This window comes from Acipenser ruthenus, chromosome 23, assembly GCF_902713425.1.
Source record: "Acipenser ruthenus chromosome 23, fAciRut3.2 maternal haplotype, whole genome shotgun sequence".
NCBI lineage: Eukaryota > Metazoa > Chordata > Actinopteri > Acipenseriformes > Acipenseridae > Acipenser > Acipenser ruthenus.
This window is the reverse complement of record NC_081211.1, coordinates 27,179,354-27,196,405: the sequence shown is the minus strand read 5'-3', so window position 1 is coordinate 27,196,405 and position 17,052 is coordinate 27,179,354. Positions and strand designations below refer to the sequence as shown.

General features: G+C 39.4%; 1 protein-coding gene across 2 annotated transcripts; it reads left to right on the top strand.

Annotated features, from left to right (window-relative positions):
- Positions 1 to 5,395: 5,395 nt before the first annotated feature.
- LOC117431261 (ras GTPase-activating protein-binding protein 1-like) lies at positions 5,396 to 12,352 on the top strand. 2 transcript variants are annotated; one of them, XM_058997073.1, is made up of 12 exons: positions 5,396 to 5,651; positions 7,834 to 7,940; positions 8,178 to 8,259; positions 8,378 to 8,551; positions 8,645 to 8,735; positions 8,871 to 8,958; positions 9,133 to 9,325; positions 9,622 to 9,723; positions 10,355 to 10,466; positions 10,638 to 10,763; positions 10,895 to 11,004; positions 11,347 to 12,352. In XM_058997073.1, exons 2-12 carry the CDS (start codon positions 7,846 to 7,848, stop codon positions 11,581 to 11,583), a joined length of 1,410 nt encoding a protein of 469 aa, XP_058853056.1. In that variant the 5' UTR covers positions 5,396 to 5,651; positions 7,834 to 7,845; the 3' UTR covers positions 11,584 to 12,352. The 2 variants fall into 2 exon arrangements, with proteins under 2 accessions (XP_058853056.1, XP_058853057.1); XM_058997074.1 differs by having other exon boundaries at positions 7,824 to 7,940.
- Positions 12,353 to 17,052: the final 4,700 nt, after the last annotated feature.

Below are 17,052 nucleotides of genomic sequence, written 5' to 3'. Positions count from 1 at the left end.
GACTGCGTTTTGTGTGTTTTTTTTTTTATTATTTTATCCGAAGGGCATGTTGAGTGTTTTTAAAAATAATAAAAAGGAAAAATAAATTTGAACAAAATGAGGGTTGAATCTTGCAGGTTGAGAATTTTTCTACCTCTTAAATGTTCTCGACTTCTTTTTTTTTTTTTTTTGCCACAGTGTGAGCATTCTACAAGTCTCAACTTAAATAAATAAAATGGATTGAAAAATTACTAAGCCTTTGCATGCATCTTAAATATGCGAGTTGTCTTTTAATCATGATGTATTTTTTTCTTTTTAGCTTTAGCTGCATTACCACTGGTCTCTCATTTCTTGTATTGTACTACCATTTTTAGTAAATCTATTTAAAACTCTTCCTGAAGTAGCTTAAATATGCAGCGAAAGCTAAGAAAAAGTATTTTACCCTCCATGTATTATTAGACTTACAAGAAAATGAGACTGTTCTGTGTCTTGAACAGTAAGGTCTATGCAAACCTTACCAAATGATCTGACATGACAATACAGTGGCAGTACAAAGACAATTCAGTGGTTTGCTGTTCTAAGGGCACTTCTGGCACCTATCGTGTTAAACATTAGACACAGATAATGACTTCTAATCAAAACGAATGTCATTTTCTTGCCGTTTCTACTATTGCAGTAACCAAAGAGTTAGCCCGTTAGTTCATTCATGGTAATAGGAGACAACATGTGATCTTACTGGTCAATACCACGTAGCAGACAGAGGGAGTGCACACATATGGTTTCAGTTTAACACAGACTGCAGCCTAAGCTCTAGATAACATTGCCTCTTGCAAAAGCCAGCGTCTTAATTTAACATGACCAGCAATTAGAGGTTTTCTTAAATGATACGTTCACTGGCCTATTTTAAAAACCAACCCACTCTTGACAAGTTACAGACTCAGTAAGAGCAGGAACGAACAGTGTTTCCAGTCTGCTGGCAGAGTAAGAAAGAGCATTCAGGCTCAAGGGTTTGCTACAAACTTCTGTTTGCCCCAGAGGAAGGGTATAGTACATGCAAACATCTGTCCAGACAGGACAGGTGTGGACATACAAATACTATGCACATGTGCTAAATACATTAGTCCTAGTGTGTTTTTTGTTTTTGTTTTCTAATTTATTGATTTTTTTTTTTTTTATCAATTTAAAGATTTTAGGCTGATTGTTATAAATGTAGCATGCATTTAACATCTAGTATCATATATGTAACAATATATCAATGTAGGAAATTGTAACTTGTTACTGAGTCTTATGAGTTTCAAAGCCATGTGAAATTCCATCACTGATCAAACCCATAAACTGGAGTGTCTTTCTCTCTGGGCTGGAATGAGTTAAGTCGGTTATGTTGTTACCCTGGAGGCTCATTTCAGCACTCCCTCAGAACAAACTAAGAATTGTAATGAGTGATACTATTGATGCAAAGTATAAAAGGCTGAATTGTCACCGAGCGGTTTCCATAGCAATACGGCTTGCATTGTTTTGCCAAAGTCACTTCTTGTCTGGAGGAGAATACATGAATTCTGAGTATATTCCAACGCGGTCTGGTTTAATTACGTTTTGTAAACTCTCAAAATCTCCCCCCCCCCATTTAATTTGATTAAGTAGCAGATGATTGGCGCTGGTTATAAGGTTCTTCTATAAAAACAACTGGTAGGTTAAACAGTTCAGACAAAGCAAGCATACTAAGCTGTTCCCTCATAAAGACAGAGGAGGAAGGCAAGATCTTTCCAGCTCAAGCCAAATACTGCCAAAAAACCAAGAAGCACAAATATAACTCCTACTGCAGATATCATCTAATGAATGTAATCGCTTTACCTCTGCTTTCATGTGCTCTCTGTCAAAAATGTAATCACATTTCCATTGCATGCACAGGCACAGTGAATGCTTTAACTGTGGACACATGGAGACATTGCCTCAGCATGAAGTAATCTCAGTGTATGGATACATATCAACTGACAAAGAAACTTGAAAGAATCAAAATGATGATGTTTTTTTTTTCTATCCTCGGGGCCTGGTTGATTTCAGTAGACAAGCCTCGGAAGATGGCTGGTATCAATTTACATCTCTTTCCACCCATCAGAGCCCACACATGGGAATGGAGTCTTTGTCTTACATTTTTATGATAAAAAAAGTAAAAGGAAAACAATGGTCATCCTAAACTGTGTGGAAATGATGGATTTCTATTTCTATTTTTGCTGATGTTGTCCTGAAGAAAAAAAAAGACCACTAGAAGTCAGAATCCCATTACTTTTGCTTAAATAATAAGCTTCACCATAGTTTTACCATTCTGTGCAGTGTTCCTGCTGAGCTTCCCTATGTGTTATTATGCCTCAAGCACCTACAGTATCAGTTATGCTGTTTGACTATATCCAGAACTTAGTGGTAAATTTGGAAATAAATAAAAAAAATCATGACAAACGTTTTGACTGTTTTTCTCACTGTCGGGATGATTTTGTTTGCCAGCATTTACCATGATGTGCTTGACATCTTCAAGACTAAATGGCATAACAAGTGCAAGCACTGAACACTTCCATTAGAGTCCAGTCTAGTACCAGCACAATTACAGCCGGTAGTTTACAGGCACAGCAAAGCAATCCCAAGAGTTTAGCCTACTGTGAAGACTGTGAGACTCAGTTACCAGCTGCACCCTCACAGCCTGATACTCCCAGCCAGGAATCTGACACCACAAGAGGCTGAGCCAGGAAAACAAGCAGCAGCAGCAGCAGCAGCCCCACCCAGAGAGAGGAGAGCTATCCCTGCAACTGACGCAGTGAGAGCAAAGCCAGCAAAACATGTAAGCTGCACCAATCCGGGCGTGTGAGTAGCGTAGGCATTCTGTGTGTTCCCTTTGGAGCCATATAAAGAGATCATTCCATCGGCTCGACAGTCTGCAATCCTCCACACTTCCACATTCAAGACACAAGCCACACTAAATGATACTGAACCCTCCATAACTGCTAAACATTTCATATATAACTATGTAGTAAATGACATCACAAGCACATTAAACAGAAATAAGTGTGTAGTTACCATGGCATCAAAAGCCTATAAGTATCTCCACTGTCTGTTTTCAATCACATTTTCCCTTGACAAAGGTATATTAAACACACCGAAATATTAGGAAGTTGGTAGTGTTAAATATAGAGTAAAAGGAGCTTAATAAATTCAATGACAAACGTTTTTCTTTTTTTTTTTTTTTTTTTTATTTATTTCTTAGCAGACACCCTTATCCAGGGCGACTTACAATTGTTACAAGATATCACATTATACATTATTTCACATTATACAGATATCACATTATTTTTACATACAATTACCCATTTATACAGTTGGGTTTTTACTGGAGCAATCTAGGCAAAGTACCTTGCTCAAGGGTACAGCAGCAGTGTCCCCCACTGGGGATTAAACCCACAACCCTCCGGTCAAGAGTCCAAAGGCCTAACCACTACTCCACACTGCTGCCCAAATGTTTCAACTATAAGTCTTTCTTAATGTCGTCAATGTTGAGGACGGACACCGTTTATTTAATACTGCCAGGGTTCAAAAGCACTGTCATTGGTTGGAAGATGGATCCCCTGTTTGGTATCAGGTGTCCATACTGTACCACTTTAAAGCAGTGAATATCCAGCCCCATTGCAGAATGGTGGCCTCAGTGAAAATGCCCCCCTCTTGAGGTGAGTGAAGTCATGGGAAAGTTGAGTTGCAGACACAAAGACAGTGTGGAGCTGGGCTGGATAACAAATGGCTCATTTAAAGGCACAGTGTCCCCTGTGGTTTTCAAAATAGTTTGTAAATATCTCAAAGGGAGGGAAGTCCAGTGTGAAAGGAGTTTGTTTTTTTCAATCTAGCCCCAGCGGACACACCATTAAACCACAGCAACAACTCTGCTCCACAGAGGCCCGGGGCTGTTCAGGTCTTTAAAGCTGTGCAGGGAATCTCTGTCTCGGCCATTGCTTGAAAATATAATAACATCTTTTTTTCTTTTCTGCTTGCACTCTGGGTTATAACAGAGTGATGCAGTGGCAGGCATCTAGTATCTACAAAAAAGAGGTCACATTTGTGTCCCGTTCAACTTGCCATTTCTGTATGCAGTGATTTTGTGATGTGGTCATGTGGAATATTGAAGGCTAGGGTGACATTACCAAACTCATTTTCAGTGATTCAAACCCAGGTCCCCAGAGGTATAAGACAGGGGAGTCTAGTGAATAACCCTACTGCGTCAGCTTTGTGTTCTGGGATCCAGAGTGTGCAGTTTCAGGGCGGGGAATGCGATCAGAAAAAGATGGAGAGTTCCCTCTGGTGGACAGTCGCAATCAAAGCGCCAGATTCACAAACATCCCTGTACTTCAGGTCAGGTTTGACAGTATCACTTACAAATAATGCATTTCTCCCTTTTGTTTTACCTAAAGATGAATTGTAATAAGCCCATCTGTACAGTCCTCTCCAAAAAGTGGTTTAGCAAATGCGTCAGACAATGTCTGATTGCTTCAAGCGAAACTGAGAACGTTCAGTACATAATATTGTATCTATTGTTTTAGCTAATGGGCTTCAGGGACTAGGGCAGCTTCTGGGCAATCAGAAACAGTCCGGCGAGGTAGGGGTATGTGAGGGTAGAAGGGTGAACAGCGCTTTGCAGTAATCAAGGCACCAGAAGGTATGAAGGATAACTGACTTACACAACCGCACCCCACAGAGCTGTTGAAGGCTGTGTGTGAAGTTGGTTAGCCCAGAAGAGTTTCTTTTCTGATGTCATTAGTGCTGCTACTAGGGTTAGGCTGTACTTGCTTGGTGATGTGATGGCTAGGTCTGTCTGTTGGGTGGGAGGGTGAGTCCTTTTTAAAGAACTGGCGAGTTTGGAGTATACTGGCGGCGACTACTGATATCGCTATTTACTATAATAATAATAATAATAATAATAATAATAATAATAATAATAATAATAATAATAATTTGTACATACAAAAAATGAATTCCTGTCACTTTAAAAGTTCGACTTGACTGGCACTGTCAGACTGAGCCCTCTGGTCTAACTGGTCGGCAGGGTTACCTAACATAGAGAGTCCCGCCCATATCCTTAAAGGGTTTCCCAGTATGTTCCACAGGGGCTCACTGGCGGATCAATCAAACATGAAACTGAGACCGCCTCCTCACCACAACTACCCAGCAGGGGGATCGGGCGCTCACTGGTCTGAAGAGCGTCTCATCACACAGCGTAAATCCGCCCACATCACAGCGTGCTGAGATTTGTTCTCTGGAATGCCAATGAAATTATGACATCACGGGGTTTTATATTAAGAAGTACTGATTGGCTGAGAGGCCGTCCATCTCAGATAAAATACCGCGTTCTTCTGTGCGAGGTTAGCCAATGGTTAGGACCATCGGGAGAATAGGTACACCGATTGGCTACTAGTGCTTGTCAGTTGAATGTGACCTGTGTGATTGGTCCTAAACTGTAGGTGGTTGTCTACTGATTGGAGAGCAGGGGTTTTATTTAGGTTGTCTCTCCATTATATGAACGAGCCGGTAAGAGCACGCTGTGAAGTTGCTGGATAGGCAAGGCGTTTGGCTAACTGCTGTTGGTTAATCGTATTATTAATAAAACATTATTAAACCCGTAACACACGTTTAATCCACAGGTAAGACCAATTAAATGTACATGCATATATTTAATTTCTGTTAGCTAACCTCTTTGTCGTAAGGATTTGGTGCATGGGAATTATGAAATAAATTTTACGTATAATATCATAAAGTGTTCTTGCCATCGAGCGGACAATTCTACTTACTTTTGACTACCTTTATCTTTGTAATTTAGATTATACGCGTTTAGGTCAAATTTAAAACAAACGAAGAAGGGGTGTAGTAATGTCATGATTGATTAAAACTGATGCGTGTGTCTTACGAATGTGACATGTTAACGACTAGATATGCTGTTTAAGACTAATTTTGGCACAATTCAGCTCTTTTTGCAAGACTAGTATCAATCGATAAATATTGTATTTCTAAGGGTGATTAGGTTGATATTAGGAACTTTCTTTTTTTTAATACAAATGCCACCAGTTAAACAATGCATGACCTCTTACTTGGCTCATTGATCTACTTCCATTTTTAGCAAGGCCTAGCTTGGATGGGGACGTGGTGTCTCAGCTACACCTGACCGAACAGTTGGCATGGCTGTTTTAATACGACTATATAACGCGGGTTTGCACTGAAGATATGTCTATTAACATACGTGGTAATGTGTCGTACAGTTACCGTGCAGTTAACACAATTGAATGTGCGGTTAGTACAGTCCAGCTGGTTTGAAAGAAAAGCCTGGATGGCTATTTTTGCTGTACCGGTACAGGAACGGGTTACACGGGGGGCGGCTAAACCTGTCGGGCTTCATTGAATTATGTGCAAGACAGACAAATGTTGTTTGTAGTGCGCCTATTTTTAACCATAACGTAATTAAATACCGCAGTCCTCTGAATGCAGGGTTAGCTATCGAAGGATTTGTTGAAAGCCATGTGTTTTGTTGCATCTCCTTGTGTCCTTTGTTTACTAGTACTGGCCAAAAGTGTACGACCACAAAAAAAAAAAAAAAAAAATACCTAACTGTTTGAAACTCTTGTGGTTTTATTTTTTTGTTCTCATGGTAAAATTAGACATGGGAGAATCTCGTTCATTTACTGCTACCCCTGCAGTCTGATTCTTTCAGATTTAAGGTGCGTTTCTAATGCTTTATCATACTACCGTGTGACACTGTAGTTGATGCGGCTGCGCAGTAGAGGGCTGTTTGTCTAGGAAATCCTGATCACACGTATTGCGCATTACTTTACTTTGACGTCATCACGATGTACAGTACAATTAAGGTTTTTTTTTTGCAAGTCAGTGGATACGAACCTCGGGGTTAGTCTTACTGGTCTTGAAATAAAACATTATACATTGAAGTAGGATTAAAGCTTCATGTTTAGCCTTAAACCCATTTGATTTCATAATTCCATTCAGTACATTTCCCCACCCCACCTCCTGCCTGTTTCCCAGTGGGTGGTATTGATGTCCAGTATTTGGTTGAAGTAGTTGCGCTATTTCTGTGCCTGGTATTGATAATACCATATTAGGGCCCTTGATTCATGCAAAGGGGTGGATGGATTCATATTGTGTTCTGATCTATACGTCTGCGGTTAAACCCTGCTTTTAGGTATAAGATTTGTTTGTACACTTGAGAGAGTTGTTTGGGGTGTGTGGGGGGTGTTTTTTTTTTAAGCCAGCCTCATTTGTCACGGATCGGGGATGAGATTTGTGTGCATTAATTGTGAGAGCAGATGGCCAGGGCTCACCCCAGCAGGTGGAGTTCCCAGCCAGTCTAATCCAGTTGCTGCCCCTTGTGCTGCTACATAGCAAAAAGACATATTGCTGCTCTAGAAAGAGTGCAAAGAGGAACCAGAATTCTGGGTTTAAAAGGCATGTCATATGCAGACCAGCTAATATATATTGTGGATTAAACTGTCAATTTTTATTTGGTTCTGGGGTGTCCACATTTCTTTCCTTGGAAATCTGATTATTTTGGACTTCTATTTATTTTGACTCTTTGTAACCCCTGTTTACAGCCTGTGCAGTTTAGAGCGAGACTGCTGAGCAGAGTTACACCAGCAGCTGCAGAACTATATTGCAATCCACATTTGTGCAATTGTTATAGCTTAAAATAAAATCAGCGTACTGTAAGGTCTGTGTGTGTATATAGATAGATAGAGATCAATTTCTGTGTGCTTTATGTTTTTACCTTTTGGCAACAACCAGATCTGAACTTGGTTATTAAATATTTCTAGTTTTTTCCAGCTGTCCAAAGAAATGGTGATGGAGAAGCCAAGTGCCCTGCTGGTTGGGCGGGAGTTTGTCAGACAGTACTACACCCTATTGAACCAGGCACCAGACTACCTGCACAGGTAATGCACCTTTTCCACTTCTATTGTGGAAAATGACTCTGGGGCTTTTTCACTTTTCTAGTTTGTGCAAAACTAGCAAACTTGTAGCTCTTGTTAAACATAGTCTGAAGCAAGAGCTGCACAGAACTTTGGGCTGGAGTTTTAGATTTAAATGTTCTTGTTTAATATTTATAGCTACTGCTTTTGTGTGTGTGTATCAAAATAAAACAAAAACAGTTGCTGTTAATTGTTTTGCAGGTTTTATGGGAAGAATTCCTCTTATGTCCATGGTGGTCTGGACAGCAGTGGAAAACCTGCTGAGGCTGTTCATGGACAAGCTGTAAGTGTATACAGTGTTGAGTCAAACTGTTCCCAAACTCCTAATCCGTATGTGGAAACTGTGTTGTTTTTTTTTTAGTATTTTATTGATGCACTTCATCTAATATGTGTGTTTTTAGGAAATTCACAAGAAGGTGATGTCCTTGAGCTTCCGAGATTGCCACACAAAGATCCGCCATGTGGATGCCCATGCCTCTCTGAATGATGGGGTTGTGGTTCAAGTGATGGGAGAGCTTTCCAACAACATGCAGCCCATGAGGAGGTTCATGCAAACTTTTGTGCTGGCACCTGAGGTAAGGGGTAGCTTTATGATGGACAAAGGATGTTTAAGGCTTTTATTTATTTATTTTATTTTGTTGGGTGTAACTTTTGTCCTTTTTCTTTAGGGTACTGTTGCAAACAAGTTCTACGTTCACAATGACATTTTCCGCTACCAGGATGAAGTCTTTGGGGATTCAGACACTGAACTTCCTGAGGGTAAGAGGCCCTGGCTGTACTGTTTGAAAACTTGCTGTTTCACTTGTATGGAAAGAGATGCATCATTGCAGATTCATAGGACAACTGTTTTAAGGGCATAAATGTTTGGCCTTAATGTTGTCTGTTGTGTTTCAGAGTCAGAAGAGGAAGTAGAGGAGCCAGAAGACAGACCACACTCCCCAGACGTAGTCCAGGACGATGCATACTATGAGCAGTCTGCCAGGTGATTACTACTGTATAAATAGTTGGGGGTGTGGTGGCACTTTAACAGACATTAAGTACCTGAGCAAAAATGTATCAAATGTAATTCCAAGCAGATCTTGTAAGAAATGCTTTGCCTAACCTTTATAAACGCAGTGTTCCTTCGTCGGTACTAATTGGAATAATGAACTTTCAGTCACGAATTGGAAGAGCATTTGGAGGAACAGCTTGTGACGCCGGAACCAGAACCCGAACCTGAGCCAGAACTTGTTGTAGAAGTGAAACCAGAACCTGGAGTGGAGGAGGAGCCCTGTGCAGTGGAGCATGTTGAGAAGTGTCCTTCCCCAACGCCTGCAGATCCTGCACCTACTATACAAGAGGACTCCAGGGTAAGAGATGGCTCTGCTCTCCACTGAATAGTCCAGTGTTAAGAATTTAACAAATGCACTGCATATAGGTGAGGCGCTGTCAATCTATTGTATAAGAAAGTATTCTCGTATAGTCAATCTGTCCTGAACATGAAATGAAACCTTAAACTGTTTTAACATCCTGAAGCTTAATGTGAAATCCAATTACATCTCCAGCTCAAGATATTAAAGCTCACAGATATCATTTTTTTATTTTTTTTTGATGCAGGACTAGTCCTGTGATGTATTTCTGTTCTAATCTGCATCCATTTCTTTAGGTGTTCTCATGGGCATCTGTCACCAGTAAGAATCTTCCCCCTAGTGGGGTGGCCCCAGTCTCTGGAATTCCACCTCATGTAGTCAAAGCTCCTGTGGCACAGGTAAGGATTTGCCTCCTCCGAATGTAGCGTTTTGCACAATCTCCTCAGTAGAGCTGCACGCTTTTGATTAAGCACTTCACAGCAAGCAGATGGCAGACAGGCTAATGTCAAAGGTTTTGATTTTAGCTAATTTGCCATTCCAGTTGCAACAATAGAGGAAACGGCTGATTTATTTTTGGTATTTGTTCTCTACAAAGCTGTCTGCTCTTGGCCTCTATGGAGAGTGGCATGCAGCACAAATTCAAGATGCTGTTTCTGTGATTTGTGTTGCTTGCTTGGAGAACTCAATGTGAAGAATCTGCTCGTGCAGCTCTACTCATGTTGCACCTTCCTGGTGATCTGTCTCTTTGTAGACAATGCCCAGGTATGGAGAAGGTGCTAACCACTATCATTCTTAATATTATAATTACGGTACTTTAAATTAGTCGGGACTATTTTCTGGACTGCTTTCAGTTGATTTTGTTTATTAAAACAACTGAACTCTGCATCTAGGGACCCATTGCAAATTGGCTATTGTAGGCTGTATATTTAAGTGTGCGGTTTTTTTTTTCTGAATTGCTACAGACATTGTGGGTAACTCTCTTGGTTGTTATAAGCAAAGTGTGATAGACATTTTAATTGTCCTTTTCAGCCAAGAGTGGAGCCAAAACCCGAAACACAAACTACAGCACAACGACCCCAGAGAGACCAGAGGGTAAGGGAGCAGAGGCCGGGAGCTCCAATCCACAGGGCTCCACGACCAGGTATCTATTGCATGTCTCTTTGACACTTAATTAGATGTCAGTGTTGCACGAACTTAGTTGTGCCAACATTGGAAATTTGCTACTCATTTAGTTCTACAAGGGAAACATGGGTTGAAATCCTGTCTCCTTTCCGTGGTTTTGTTTGTTGGCTGACTTATTCTTGTGTGTTAGTTCGGGAAGGTGAACAGGGTGAAGTAGAAGTGCGTCGCGTGGTGAGGTATCCAGACAGTCATCAGCTCTTTGTGGGAAACCTACCCCATGATGTTGACAAGGCAGAGCTGAAGGAGTTCTTTGAAGGTCAGTTAAAGCATGTGGCCTCTTTTTTTTCTGCTTTTCCATCCACTGTCTCTCTGACCTTTTCATTTTAACTTTGTCATTTGCATTCCCCAACAGTGGTAGCCTGTAATTTTTTTGTATTTATTTTGCAGGTTATGGTAATGTGGTAGAACTGCGAATCAACAGTGGGGGCAAGCTGCCCAACTTTGGATTTGTGGTGTTTGATGATCCTGAGCCTGTGCAAAAGATTCTCGCCAACAAGGTATGGCAACTGCTTTTAAAGCAAAGAAACTGGTTTAATAGCCAAAACAAAGCTATTTTATAGTGGGTTTTTAGAATTGCATCTATTTACAGTACATCTAAATGGCACCTCCTAAACACCCTCTCCTGTAGAAATCGCCTGTAAAAAATTCCCTTGCCTCGGGTCTTTTAAGATTAAGGAAAATAAGTGAAGCTGTCTTCTTTAAACATGTTTAATGTTGACCTCGATTGGAAACTGCTTGCTGTAAATCAGTTGAGCATGCTATTGGGGGTACATCTGTGTTCTAAAATGTGTATTTGGGGGGGAATTGAAAATGTAACAAAGAAATTTATCATATTTCAGCCTATCAAATTCCGAGGAGACGTGCGCCTGAATGTTGAAGAGAAGAAAACTCGCGCTGCGCGGGAAGGTGACCGGCGGGATATTCGACCCAGGGGGCCTGGAGGTCCACGTGACAAGTTTAGTGGAGGAGTCCGGGGGCCCCCATCCCGAGGCGGGGTGATGTCACAGAAACCCAGCTTTGGCGCGGGACGGGGTGCTGGACCCAGCGAAGGCCGCTACATGGGACCTCGCCAGTGAAGATAGTGCCACGACTGCAGGCCTGTTTGTCATAACGGCGGCACAGCTGGTTTCCAGTTCATGTGATCTCGTGATTTATTACTTTTCAGCTTTGGGCTTGTTCTGGTTTCTGTTTTAAGAACAGCATTTATTTTTGTTTCTCCATTTTACTGTCCATATTTTTATTTTAGTAGAGTTCAGAACTTTTATTTTGTAACAGTGCTACTTGAATTGAAAGAAAAAAAAAAATCCAGAGACTGGTTTTAGCGTGCTCTCCCTGTTTCTTAAAGGAACGTGTCTTTACTACTCAATCCTAGATCATTGCTGAAAGCTATTGGCTTTTAAAATTGGACATTTTTTATTGCTGAGGAGCCACTAAATCTTAGCACCGTTTTGGAATGAACTCTTGGTTTAATCATGGTTGTCTCGCAAGGGTTGTGAAATCTGTTGGAGCTGAAGAGTGTTCCTACTCATTTGGATGGTTCCTTCTGCACTGCACTCACACCAGGAAAGTGTTAATTTGTAATCCCTCTGAGTAAAAAGAATATATATTATGTGTGTGATCAGATCTCCTGCTCTTTTTAACCACTTTCTGTAGACCTAGTTCAATGGTGGGATATTTTTTTTAGAAGTTGTGTTCTGGATTAAATACAACAGGTTTCCTAAAAGATTTCAAAAGGGAGATGGCTTTTATTTTGTATTGTAAAAACAAATTGTTGTGCCTTCTATTTATCTCATTCCAGACTTTGCAAAGTTGTACAAAATAAAGTGTAGATTTGCTTTATCAATACCCTTTGTGTAATGTGTTCTTGTCAGGTCTTTTGTGATGTGCTTAAACATTTAATAGAGCTGCCAATTTGAAATATTTAGTAGGCCTCCAACATGGTCATCCCCAGTCTAGAGGAAGTCATCCTGCAGCTGCTTTGCAATCCATTAACTTCACACAGCAGATACCAAGCAATTTCAGCAATGCCCAGGTATTGCTGTTGCTCTTGGGTCTTTCTGGCAACGTGAATGTGAAGGAGTTTCTGTGCAAGAAAGGTCTTCCCTTCAGCAGCAATGTCAGTACAGTACTTAAATATTTATCCTGTACTTCATAAGAATATAGCAGGTTTTTTAGTGTTTTTTTTTTAATTATATATAGTGTATATATATATATATAGTTCATAAGTAATTGGTGGCTGCTGTTACACAGGTTTAAAATTCTGTAAGGCAAACGATCCCCTGTGTTTCACTGCAGTGTTTTACAATGATTAACACAGTTTCAGGCTTCTGCTATGAGCCACCTATGCAGCACACACACTACAATCTAAAGGGAAGATGTGTAGAATTCAAGACAGATCACCTGACACAGCAAGTTCTACTGAGGACAGCACAATTCCATCACACCTGCACTGTAAATGATCAAATACCTGAGCAGTTAGCTGAGCTGGCAGGCACATATGTTAAAGAAATGAATTAGCTAAGGTGGTGCCCATCCCCCTTGTGATGTTTCATTGTTCATCTGGTATGGATATTTGCCAGCCTTTTAGATGCAATCAGGTGCAAGATTCTCCTATTATGCTGGCTTGCTTACAACAAAACAGAGTTTAATTATATAAAAAATAAATAAATAAATAAGTGTTCTGCATTGCTAACACCTGGCACTTGTGATTTTTACTTTAATTGGCAATAACATTCTTAACATACTCACCCTCAGCTGGAGAAGCTGAGAGAGAGGGCTCATTCTTCTCTAAATGAAGAATTTGTGCAAAATTGATGCTATTTGTCAAACTGCACATCGCTATGCCACTGGCACCCTCTCAACCCAGCTCGTCATTTTGATTCCTACCCGGTCTCTCCTGTTTCCTCACTCTGCAACCTGCAGGGCTAGCAGCAGTGGGGTTTTCTTTGTTCCATTTTGCTGTTCTAGGGCTTTTGCATTTTCTGGCACGGAGAAACTTAACTGTTAACTGGAGGCTATCAAAGAAACGGGTGCAGAAGCTTTGTCTCTCACAGAAGGGGAGCCTCGTATGCTGCCGTCTCAGGTCACACATCAATCCAATTGGGTACACCCTGTCTTCCGTGCTTCATAATCCATGTCTACAGCTGGAAAGCTGTGTGCCACTGAATGGAAATGAGACTGAAGACTGATCCAGCCTCCTGATACCGAAACAGGATGCTGCAGTGAGCCGACGTTCAAAATGTTTTATGAAAACAGGAAGGAGCAAGGCTCGAGGGGATGCTGGGGCTTTAGACGTCCCAAACCTATAAAGTGAGATGATTTTCCATTTGGGCAGACAAGCTGAGCTGCTGGACATAAGCAAGTACTCCCTGCCCAAGAAGACTGCTGGACACTTAGAGTAACACGTTACAGCTCCACTCTGTAAAATGAGTCGCGGTATCCTAATATCATTAGTCAACTGTAGGATTGAGGATTACTTCCCTCATTCCTGTGGGATGACTTCAGAGCCTGAAGCATAAAGTTCAAATATTAAGCCCCTGTGAAAGATAAATATGTTCATTGTGTGTATTTAGTTACAATAGTGGAAAGTAGTTAAACTGTGTTTGAGGTTTTTTTTTTTTTTGCAATTTAACTACTGAACTGTAACTATGGTAATTTAATGACTGAACTGTAACTATGGTAATTTAATGACTGAACTGTAACTATAGTAATTTAACTACTGAACTGTAACTACAGTAATTTCTCCCATCATTTGTCATCCCCTTTAATCAGGGCCAGGCTTTTTGACATGCAGTATTATCTGCCACTGTTAAGATCATTAATACAGACCTTCTTATCAATTTAAAACACTATTTGTATAGTTGATCTTCACCATAGCATTTCCCTGGATGCTATTTTGATCTACTATATGAGGTTTAAACAGCTGGTTTAATATCCACTGCCATTAGGAATGATTATTACTGCTGCACTCACACAGACAGACAGGTGGATCAATGGTAGAGGCCCAGCTAGCCCAGCCAGACATTGATTCTTATTAGGCTGAAGCTTGCTCAGGCAAGGCTGAGATGGTGACATTTCTCCACGATCCTTCATTAAGCTTTGTCCTTCTCACCCACCACAACTTGATGTCCTCCGAAAAGAAAGGAGGCTGGTTTAGTGGAATAGTAGCACTAGTTCAAATGGATCATTCATTTCACTGGGGTCATACGGTTATTGTGCCTCTTGGGCTATGTCCCATTCCCTTGCAGTTGTATATTTAAAGAAGAATCCATTGGAACGGAGATGATGGTATTTTGGTGAGTCCATAAATTCGATGCAGTGCTATTACCCAAACAGTTGCAGCCAGTATTTTAAAATCTAGCAATTGCTTAGTTCTGGACATTTTTCTATACAGTCCTTGTAAATAAAAAGGGAACACATTCCAGCTAATGCCAAATTCCACTTATAAGAAGGATTAGAACCTGACACATTACCTAATACGAATGACTGAGCACCAGAAACAAGGCACAGGCTTTAAAAAAAAAAAAAAAAAAAAATGAATTTTTTCAGAAAACTTTTAATTTCAATTAGAATTAGTATTATGACATAATTCAATAAATATGTGTTATATACAGTTAAAGCAGAAATTATACATTCCTTTTTTCCTCAAATTGCACACTTTTTATTTTTTTTTACAAGCCAAAAAATATCTGCCATTATTATTATATATATCTATATTATATTCATGCAAAATATGATTTTTTTTAATATTTTTTAATTTTAGGTTTATAATTAAAAATAAAAATGAAGTATATATTTGCCAGTACCCACGGACCCAATGTATTTGGTGGTGTTACACTTGACAAGTAAAGGAAATCAATTAATAATCCACACTTTGTGCCAACATTATAGAAGCAAAATAAAGGCCACACCAATCTGCAAAAATAAAAAGTGTTTTTTCTTTCTTTCTTTTTTTTTTTAAATATACAGAAACCTCAAATCATTTTCTTTTTGTTGTTCTCCAGACCAGTCTACCGTGACTCCCAGCTGTTTCTTTCTATAGCTGTCCTTATTGGAAGCACATTTCATTAAAGTCAGTTCAGTTTCCAAGCTTTTTGCAGGTTATCGTTTCCCTCTTGCAGTTCATTTCCCAAAAGAAGTCAAAGCAAACACACACAGACATGCTTCTTGCTATTGTGCCTGAAGAAGTAATACTCATTAATAGGACTCTCTCCCCATTTTGCTTTTAAAGAACACACACAGTTCTGTACCTATACCAGATCCACTCTTGCAAAAGCCCTACTCATGTAGATAACCACTTATTCTCCCACAACGTCAGTTCAACTGTATTAATATATTAAACATCTAACATTAGTAGTAATAACCCAAATTATTTTTATCTTCCCATCCCCAAAACACACAACTTTTTCTCAAAAAACCAAGTGTTGGGGTGTTATTATAAATACATGTGGATTTATACTATATGCCTGCCCCAAAATATATACAGTATATATATATATATATATATATATATATATATATATATATATATATATATATATATATATATACAGCATATGTTCTCTAGGTCTGCTCATATACTTATATATATATATATATATATATATATATATATATATACAGTATATATACATACATACATACATATACATACATTACATTAAATTAAATGTAAACCTTCAATGTAGTTTAAAGATTAAACAAAAATAAATAAATAACAAAGCTAAATAAATAAATAAATAAATAAACAAAAAAGCTCCAGTGCGTTACAACCCCCAGGAAGATCCAAGTATTCGTTGCGAAATGCAACCCTAGCCTACCGGACTCAAATTCATTCATACCCAGTTCACTGAATGAGGTCAAATTCAACAGATAAATACAGAAATACATCATAATCAAAACGTGTGTCACAAGAGGAGTCTTTCCCTAGCAATAAGACATTCTGCAGGTTTTATTCATATTCAAGGAAAACCAAATATTGCATATTTATTTTCTGATTGCACCCGTTCCAGTTTATTAGGGTACATACCTATATCTATGCAGAGTGTTCCCTCATTATTTCATTATCTGACACATCTAAATCCGTGACACATTGAAAACAGAATTTGTGATTGCGAACTATGAATTCTTGAGGGATCACTATGTGTGTGTGTCTCTCTCTCTCTCTCTCTCTCTCTCTCTCTCTCTCTCTCTCTCTCTCTCTCTCTCTCTCTCTCTCTCTCTCTCTCTCTATATATATATATAAATATGTGTGTGTGTGCGTGTGTCTATATATATATCAGTATAGTAAGTGTATCCGTGTACCCGTGTACAGTACTGTAAAATGATATCATATTTTTAATAAATACAAAGTTACAGTTACTGTAAAACAGGATTTTTTTTGCGGCAACTTAATTTCGCGAATGGCCTTCAAGGTCCATTTTTGCTGCAATAAATGTTTGCGATTCTTTTTCTTTTAATGTTCGGCACATGTATGAATAATATATTTCACGGCACATTCATTTTGTGGATTTTTAATAAACGTGAAATTAGCAAACATTTTTTGC